Genomic DNA, 9,963 nt, shown 5'->3' on the forward strand with positions numbered 1-9,963 from the left:
CTTAAAGTAAAACAGTTGTGTCTCCTCAAGATTACTAAACCATGTTCCGTGGAAGCCAGTATTTCTTAATCTGATCAACAAACGAATTGGCAGAGAGGTTTGTAATTCAATTTTTATAAAGGAAGAGTCCTGTCTAGTTTTTATTCTCTGTCCCAAGATGACGGAAACACACATAACATGACAATTGCCTAATGGCAACCTCTGCAAAAAAAAAAAGACTGGGCACTTGATATTCAGGATACAGTGTTAAAAATGGAGCCGAAAGGAAATATGATTAAGGAAGAATACAGGGCTGACTGTAGAAAGGTAGTCCGTATATACTTCATGCTAAAGAAAAAAAAATAATAAAAAAACCCTCACAAGGTTCTGAATTCTCTTAAACCCTGCATTTTGCCATTCTTTTTAATTAATACTGATTTATTTTCAGATGTCAAAGACAACTCTTTCAGTCGATCCCGGAGTTCTAGTGTAACTAGCATTGATAAAGAGTCACGCGAGGCAATTTCAGCTCTCCATTTCTGTGAAACTTTCACAAGAAAGAATGATACATCACCTTCCCCTTGTCTGTGGGTTGGGACCACGCTGGGTACAGTGCTTGTCATTGTACTGAACTTACCCCCAGGAGGAGAGCAAAGACTTCTCCAGCCAGTAATTGTTTCTCCTAGTGGTATGTACAAACCAAAGGGGCTAAATTATAATTTGATAATGTTTTGTTGCCATTCCTTATAATTTTATAAGGAAACTGTTTTTCTTAATGGATTAATTAGGAATTAATATATACACCATTAATATAGCTACTGAGGTTAACAATTTAGATTGGTTACTTCATTACCAGTGTTTTAAAGTTGTGAAGTTGAAAATATGATATCGTATAATATAAAACACCACTTTAGTGTATACTTGCTGAGAAAAGCATGTTTGCTGACCTTCATATAGTTCCTGGTAATTGTTAAACAGAGATAGGATAAGAGATGAATATTTCAAATGCTTAGTCTATTACTTTTTTAGTCATGAGGTAGGAGACTTTGAGCTTTCCTGCATTATAAAAAGGGAATACAAGTTAAGGGTTATATATTGAACAACTAGCTTTTAATTAGTGATTAAATATTCCTTTGGATTCTGATGGGAGGTCTTTTATCTTCTTTTTCTGATAGCAACTGATTCAGTTGCAATTATGTATTAATGGTTTGCTGAATATGCTGTTAGGCATAGAGCTAGCTTTCCTGCTACAACTGTCTCATGCAGAATGTACTGCTGTGTTCGACTTTGTTCTCACAGATGGATCAGGACATGCAAATGGTAATGCTATATGATTGACATAGTGATTAGGAGTAGTGTGGCCTCTAGACTGTATACGTGATTTGTGCTTCTTAAGTATGGTATTGGCAGCAGTATTCAGATTTCCTAAAATAGTAAAGGCAATGCTGCAGATTGGATAGTATGTTTTATCTCTGGATCTGCAGCATAAGCATTAGAAGATACTGCTATGTGTATGATATTCTTTGTGCACTTAGCAAATGTTTGTGTTTTTACTTGCATGTGAACAAGTAAACTAAGAAATTTATTAGCTTAATATTTTGTCTACAGAAACAGTGGTTAAACAGTGAGGAGAAAAAACTTCTCTTTCATTTTATGCTAGAGAAATGGATTCAAGCAGAAGCTGCAGGGCAAAAAAATCCTGCGTGTTGCTTGTTTCTGAGCCTGTCTATACTGAAGAAAATAAGAGGGGCTCACCTTTGACTAATAACATTTATATCAACCATGCTGCATCCTCCTCGGAGATTGAAATGAGTTGCATTTGTGACACTGAACTTGAAAACAGATACGCATTCCAGCTTGGCACTCTTAAGAGATGTGTACATTTCTATTGAAGTTAACAGAGGAGTATGCATACACTTAACCCTTGAAAACTGGTTTAACATTTTCTTGAATGCCTATATATTCTTGAATGTGCTTCACTGATCTGGAGGTTTTGGTATGTTGTTCTGCTACAGAGGCAAGCCTACATTCTTGTTTCTTCTCATTGTGCTAGCTTCTAAAGGAATATTCTGTAGCTGAAAGATAATTCAGAACTGTTTTAGAAATGCACTCTATTTCTTTTTTCTAGGAACCATCCTGAGGCTAAAAGGGGCAATCTTGAGAATGGCTTTTCTGGATACAACAGGATCTTTGGTCCCACCAGCACATGAACCCTGGAGAGAACACAATGTTCCTGAAGATAAAGATGAAAAAGATAAATCGAAAAAGAGACGACCTGTCTCAGTGTCCCCCTCTTCCTCTCAGGAAATCAGTGAAAACCAATATGCAGTGATATGTTCAGAAAAGCAAGCAAAAGTTATCTCACTGCCATCGCAGAACTGTATTTATAAACAAAACATAACAGAGACTTCTTTTGTTCTTCGTGGAGACATAGTATCATTGAGTAACAGTATCTGCCTTGCATGTTTCTGTGCCAATGGACATATTATGACGTTTAGGTAAGACTAGTTTGATAATAACTTAAATATTTAAAAAGTCTTCTGCTAGATGAAACACTTCCTTTTCCATAAGCATGTGATATAAAAAAAGATAAATCTACATTCACTCAGTTTTGATAAAACTCTAACACTTGAGTTTGCATAATTTTGATTATGCATTCCTATTGGTTATGCCTTTAACACATGAGAGCGCTTACAAGTTTAGGAGCTACCCTGATTCAAGAGAGAGATCCAAATGTGTGATACAGGCCCAGGAGTTGAAGAAGCTTGTCTCAAAGGTGGATTTATTCCCTGATGGAAAAAAACTGCCTTGAGTTAGGCTTTCAGCTGGTACCTGACCATAACTCATATTTTTGTGCAGCTGTTTGCATCACGTTCATGCCTCAAGCTTACTGTTTTGTTGTGTCGCTTGTTCCTGTCTTAAATGCCTGAAACTCAAGCTCAAGAGGCAAGATGAATTGCTAGCAATTGTAGTATAGTAGTATAATAGTATATATTGCCAAGTGTACCCTGGGCTGCATCAAGAGTGTTCAACAGGTCAAGGGAGGTGATCTTCCACATTTACTCTGCTCTTGTGAGACCCCACCTGGAGCACTGTGTTCAGCTCTGGGGCCCCTAACATAAGGAGGATGTGGACCTGTTGGATTGCGTCCAGAGGGCTACAATCATGATCAGAGGGCTGGAGCACCTCTGCTATGAAGACAGGCTGATAGAGTTGGACCAGTTAAGCCTGGAGAAGAGAAGGCTCCAGGGAAACCTTAGTGCAGCCTTCCAGTACCTAAAGGCTGGAGAGTTGGGCGGGGAGAAACTTGATGAAATTTAACAAGGGCAAGTGTAGAGTCTTGCATCTGGGGAAGAACAACCCCATGTACCAGTACAGGTTGGGGGTTGACCTGCTGGAAAGTAGGGAAGGGGAAAGGGACCTGGGGGTCCTGGTGGATAGGAGGATGACCATGAGCCAGCAATGTGCTCTTGTGGCCAAGAAGGCAAATGGCATCTTAGGGTGCATTAGAAAGGGAGTGGTTAGTAGGTCAAGAGAGGTTCTCCTCCCCCTCTACTCAGCCTTGGTGAGGCCGCATCTGGAATATTGCGTCCAGTTCTGGGCCCCTCTGTTCAAGAAGGACAGGGAATTGCTTGAAGGAGTCCAGCGCAGAGCCACAAAGATGATTAAGGGAGTGGAACATCTCCCTTATGAGGAGAGGCTGAGGGAGCTGGGTCTCTTTAGCTTGCAAAAGAGGAGACTGAGGGGTGACCTCATCAATGTTTACAAATATGTGAAGGGTAGGTGTCAGGATGATGGAGCTAGGCTTTTTTCAGTGATATCCAGTGATAGGACAAGGGGCAATGGGTGTAAACTGGAACATAGGAAGTTCCACGTTAACATCAGGAAGAACTTCTTTACTGTAAGAGTGACAGAGCACTGGAACAGGTTGCCCAGGGGGGTTGTGGAGTCTCCTACACTGGAGATATTCAAGGCCCGCCTGGACAAGTTCCTGTGTGATGTACTGTAGGTTACCCTGCTCTTGCAGGGGGGTTGGACTAGATGATCTTTTTAGGTCCCTTCCAACCCTTGGGATTCTGTGATTCTGTGATTCTGTGGCCTGCCAGAAAGCCAGAGAGGGTCTTCTTACAAGGGCATGTTGTGACAGGGGGACAAGGAGATAGATTTAGGTTAGGTATTAGGAAGAACTTCACTGTGAGGCTGGTGAGACATCGGAACAACTTGCCCAGAGAAGCTGTGGCTGCACCATCCCTGGAATTGTTCAAGGCTAGGCTGGATGGGGCTTTGAGCAGCCTGGTCTAGTGGAGGGTATCCCTGCCTATTGCAGGGGGGTTGAAACTAGATAATCTTTAAGGTACATTGTAGAGAAGTTGAACTTCCAAGGATTAGCTCCATTTCGTAACAATTAATTGCTGTTGGGAATAGGACTTAATGTTCTCCTTGTGTAAAGCTGGCAGAGGATTGTATCACACCCAAGTGTGATGCCCAATACTTATCTACTGATACATGTTTAGATGGGACTTAAGATTCTGTTACAGATTTGGTTGATACTATGAAAATGCTGTCATGGATATCATGCTTGTCCTATCTGATCTATGGGTTTTGTGTTTTGTGTTGAAGCTATAAGGATGTTCTATGTTTCCATCAGTCTGAAGCAAAGCACTCCCCTGATACTAGCTCACTCTTGGGAATATTCTTAGTTTTGACACGAGCATGGCAGAAGTGTTGTTTCTGGGTGGGTGACATGCTTATAAGAGAATATTGCTTTTTATTTCTTACCTGTAGAATTTGCGTCCAAGTCATGTTACCAGTTCTCCTTTCTTTTGTTTGTCATACATGAAGTTTCCTGCTAAGAAGCAATTCACAATCAGTAAAATGCAAGTTTAACATTTAGACATCTCAGTAACATTAAAAAAAAAAAAAAAAAAAACCAAAAAAAAAGAAAACAACAAAAAAAAAACCAAACAAAAACACTGTTGCAATTACAGTTGGCTTTTTCACTGCTTTCGACTTCACTTTGCCCCTTTACTGCCTTTTTTACTTTCTAGAATTGATAATATTAATGGAGATGGTTTCTGTAGCAAAACCTGCTTAATGTAGTGTTGGTGCATTTGCACTAATCTTCTGTAAATCATGGAGGGAAGGGATGCCATCCAGAGGGACCTTGACACACTTCTAAGGTGGGCTGATGCCAACCTTATGAAGTTTAACCATGCCAAATGCAAGGTCCTACACCTCGGTGGGAGCAATCCCAGGTACAGCTACAGGTTGGGCAAAGAAGAGATTCAGAGCGGCCCTGCGGAGAAGGACTTGGGGGTGTTGGCTGATGAGAAAATGAACATGAGCCGGCTTCAGTGTGCGCTCGCAGCCCAGAAAGCCAACCGTATCCTGGGCTGCATCAAAAAGAGCGTGACCAGCAGGTCAAAGGAGGTGATCCTGCCCCTCTACTCTGCTCTTGTGAGACCTCACCTGGAGTATTGTGTGCAGTTCTGGTGTCCTCAACATAAAAAGGACATGGAACTGCTGGAACAAGTCCAGAGGAGGGCCACGAGGATGATCAGGGGACTGGAGCACCTCCCGTATGAAGACAGGCTGAGAAAGTTGGGGCTGTTCAGCCTGGAGAAGAGAAGGTTGCGTGGAGACCTCATAGCAGCCTTCCAGTATCTGAAGGGGGGCCTACAGGGATGCTGGGGAGGGACTCTTCATCAGGGACTGTAGTGACAGAACAAGGGGTAACTGGTTAAAACTTAAACAGAGGAGGTTTAGATTGGATATAAGGAAGAAATTCTTTCCTGTTAGGGTGGTGAGGCACTGGAATGGGTTGCCCAGGGAGGTTTTGAATGCTCCATCCCTGGCGGTGTTCAAGGCCAGTTTGGACGAAGCCTTGCGAGGCATGCTTTAGTGTGAGGTGTCCCTGCCCATGGCAGGGAGGTTGGAACTAGGTGATCTTAAGGTCCTTTCCAACCCTAACTACCTGGAGATAGTGAAGAGAAAAATAATGTATTGTGGTGTAAAAATGAGCCATTTGGTCTAATAATAGACAATCCTGCTATATTTCATGGGACTTTTCTTTTTCTCAAGTTTGCCAAGTTTAAGGCCATTGTTGGATGTATATTACCTGCCACTCACCAATATGCGGATAGCCAGAACATTCTGCTTCACCAATAATGGACAAGCACTCTATCTTGTATCACCAACTGAAATACAGAGGCTCACCTACAGTCAAGAAACATGTGAAAATCTTCAGGTAATGAATTAAAAAAATAGTTTTCTTAGATATACTCTGGGGTTCTTGGTTCTGGATTCACGATGTTTACGTTGATTTGTTGTAAAGCTTTGGCTTTTGAGCTTTGGTGTTTTGTTTTTCCCTCAATGTAGAGTCTGATTGAGGATGAATCACTTCTACTCTTAAATTTACTGTTTCATCCATCCTTTTGTGTTTCAAACGGTTTCTTAAATTTCCTTTTTGATCAATGGGAAATGTCCTTGCACAACATGCACAGTTAACAAAAACTCCCTTGTTCAATTGATGCTGGTGGACGTGCATGCTGCTATAACTGGAGAATGCTATCTTGGGATACTTTAAGAAAGCTATTATATTTCAGGGGTATTAACATTAAAGACTCTCACCATGCTCCAGCTTGGAAGTTCTATAGAATACTGAAACAGCAGAGATGCAGGCTGTAAGGTCTCCTGTGGTACCACACAGGATTATTTGTAGATATAATGTGAACAGAACAAAATCAGGAGTGTTGCCCAAAATACAGCTTTACTTGAACCTGTTTCTTCATTACAGAATTGCAAGAGCTATAAACTTGCAACTATCAGATGGATAGTTTGGACAGATTTCTTAATGTGTTTTTTATTTCCTAAGTTGCCTTGCAAAGGCAGATGCCTATTAAAGCATGTTAATTTTGAAATTCAAATCCACAAAGTTTGCTCCTTAAAGAATATTCCATTAATTTGTGCGTGGAATAATGTATGCTTTGTTGTGTCTCTTCATTGTAAAGGAAATGTTGGGTGAGCTCTTCACTCCTGTAGAAACACCAGAAGCACCAAACAGGGGGTTCTTTAAAGGCCTGTTCGGAGGTGGCGCACAGTCACTCGACAGAGAAGAGCTCTGTGAGTTTCTTGTATTCATTATTTTTCTTGTATTTCTGTCTAAGGAAGCCAGTGATCCTTGAGAAATGTATTAACCTGTGATAATAGAACACTACATTTGCAGAGAGGAGAGTAACAAAAGGGGTGACAAATACATTTTCATAGCTTTCGTGTTGTACACCTTACCAAAAGATCAGAAATGCTTGGTACTGTTTCTTCACAGGCTCCTTTACCTCGTTTTTTTCAGGAGTAGATTATAAAACAAGAAGTAAGACAACTGATCTTATTTTTACTCATCTTTATGGAGTACATAGTACTGACCATGATATTTCTTAATCCTGTTAAACTGAAAGGGGCTGGTCCTGGAGAGCACTGTGCTGGATAGTGAGAAAATTAGAACTCCATCTGACTTCAGTGCATTTGCTAGATTTTTTTTTTTTTCCTCATTTGACTTATGCAGAGGTGCCTTAGCAAGCACAAGGATAGAATGGTATGATAGTTCAGTTCAGCTCTGTTGCTAAAAACCACATCACCAGCACAGTTCTGTTGATGACTGATGTCAGCGCTGGTGAGAGAGCTTAATTTCGCGCTTGAGCTGGGGAAAGGTTATTTTATAACCTGTCTGGAAAACTTGGAAATATGTTTGAAAATCTTAATTTTATTAAATAATGTCTACTAATATTGAGTAGTGAGTACTGCTAGTAGTCACGCCTATGATTAGGTGTTCAATGTCCATGCAAAGAAATGTCACCTCTTTATAAACTAGTTACATTGGTGTTTGTTTATTAATGGTAGAAAACCTCACTATTGTGTTGTTGCTGCTTTGTAAATGCCTCTAGTTGGAGAATCAGCGGCTGGGAAGGCTTCAAGGAGTCTTGCCCAGCATATACCAGGGCCTGGGGGTATTGAAGGTGTCAAAGGAGCAGCATCTGGTGTAGTTGGTGAACTAGCACGAGCCCGGTTGGCACTAGACGAAAGAGGACAGAAACTAGGAGAACTGGAAGAAAAAACTGCAGCTATGCTTTACAGTGCTGATTCGTTCTCTAAACACGCTCATGAGGTGAGTCTGTTACATGTTATGCTGAACATTAATCTGATTCTTTATCAAATAAGTTTTGCAAGTAACAGGTTTATGCAAAGGCATGTCAGAAGTATGTAAAGGGAATGAACTAACATGGATAAAGGACTTCTTAGGTCTGTTTTACCTATCAATCATTACTCCTAATAATTATGTATTAATTAAAACAGCTTTACCTTGTGGCACATTGGTCTAGAGCATACCCTCTGTCTGAGTGATATGTAGACTTCCAAAAGTGCAATTCCCATTACTGAGAAATAATTAGAGGCCAAATCATCAGCAGTGATGCTGCCATTAGAAAACTCGTCATGCTAAATCTTTGCTGTTCACCAAAGTTGTTGCACTTTTGAGACGCTTTATAAAGTCCCTTTTCTCATACTGCTTTGTAAGCATGTGATTTGTTTGTATCATTGTACTTTTTTGTATGTTACAGAAACAGTAATTAGAAATTATTTTTTGGTTTTTCAGATGATGTTGAAGTACAAAGACAAGAAGTGGTACCAATTCTGATGAGCTCATCAATTACATCTGTTTAATTTTGTCCTGATGGAAAAATCTTGGTGTTTCATTAATTTTGGCAGGACCATTGAAATTTAAAAGAGCATTCACCATTGGATACTGTGTTTCCTAGCACAAATCACACACTGTTTTACCTCAGTTGTGGCATTAACTGAGGAGCTTTATATTTAAAAGAAACACACAAAAAGCAAACTTGAGTGTTTCTTATTCTTGAGTGATTAGCTGAGAGTTGGAACAGAGAAGGTAACCAGAACATGTGGAAAAGAGGGTAAAAGTTAAAATGTAGTGTGAGATGGGCAGGGGCAATGCAGGGTCAATCCTGTGTTAATATTTCATATGCCAAAAGTTTTTGTGCTGTTGTAATTGCTGCCAGTGTTATACCCTCCTGTGAGGAGAGGCAATAAATCAGGGGTCCAAGAGCTGGAATAAAGTTGTTTGTCTTGCTGCACGGTAGCTGACTTACACTTAACCCTCTCTAGGACTCACTATATTTACCATTATTGCTGAGGAAGAGTTTGCTGTCACTTCTTTCATTGGGAAAGCTGGAAGCTTGGAAGATGTCTTCTTGAAAATTGTATACATAGTTGACTTGTGCATAGTCTTTTCTTGGACCCCTGATCTAGTATTCTTGTATTCACATCCTATTCTGTGAAGTGGAAAACAAGAGAAAACACAATTTTTGCATTAAAAAAGTCAAGTGAATAATATGACTGGAATGTGTCATGCTGGGAGTTTTCATTTGTGTTATGTCTGTGCAATGTGAAATGTGTTAACATCTTCATTGTGGTAAGAATACTTAAATTTCTGTTCAGTTAAATTTTTTTTTTTTTTTTTTTTGCCAAAAATAGCTGTTGGTTCAGTTTGTATAACATTTAGAATTGGCTGTGGGTTCCATTCATGCTGTGAATTTTTATAAATGTTTAACAGAATGTATCTTTACAGCCATTAATTAAAATAGCTGAGATAGTTTTGCTTAAAACTCAACTTCTAGATGCCCCTTTAGTCCTTTATTATGAAATCAGATAATCTTGGACTCAGGTTTTCAAAGTTTTACACTCTGTGGAGGTGCTGATGCATGAATATTGGCAAGAGTCTAATATCCTAATAGTTGTCAGTGTATTGTTTAGAAAATTTCTGCTAGTAGAGCTATTTTCAAGTACCTATCTCAGCCCCACCCAGCACTAAAGGCAGTTGGCTAAAGTTTTGAGTTAGTCTCTGAAGTAGTGTTTTCAGTGTGGGCCATGGTAAGTGTCCACTAAAACTTCAGGAATTCATTAAATAATGTT

At 39.9% G+C, this 9,963-nt stretch overlaps 1 protein-coding gene across 12 annotated transcripts in view; it reads left to right on the plus strand.

The window, feature by feature from the left end:
• The window catches only part of STXBP5 (syntaxin binding protein 5), a 107,365-nt gene extending 97,978 nt beyond the window's left edge, over nt 1-9,387 (plus strand). For all 12 annotated transcript variants that reach the window (XM_065680512.1, XM_065680515.1, XM_065680518.1 and 9 more), the window contains 6 exons: nt 428-667; nt 2,108-2,477; nt 6,061-6,226; nt 6,990-7,101; nt 7,920-8,140; nt 8,627-9,387. In XM_065680512.1, coding sequence (XP_065536584.1) covers nt 428-667; nt 2,108-2,477; nt 6,061-6,226; nt 6,990-7,101; nt 7,920-8,140; nt 8,627-8,668 — 1,151 coding nt within the window. In that variant the 3' untranslated portion in view covers nt 8,669-9,387. The remainder of the gene's footprint in view (nt 1-427; nt 668-2,107; nt 2,478-6,060; nt 6,227-6,989; nt 7,102-7,919; nt 8,141-8,626) is intronic.
• The last annotated feature ends 576 nt before the right edge of the window (nt 9,388-9,963 follow it).

Source organism: Lathamus discolor, chromosome 5, assembly GCF_037157495.1.
Source record: "Lathamus discolor isolate bLatDis1 chromosome 5, bLatDis1.hap1, whole genome shotgun sequence".
NCBI classification, from domain to species: Eukaryota; Metazoa; Chordata; class Aves; order Psittaciformes; family Psittacidae; genus Lathamus; species Lathamus discolor.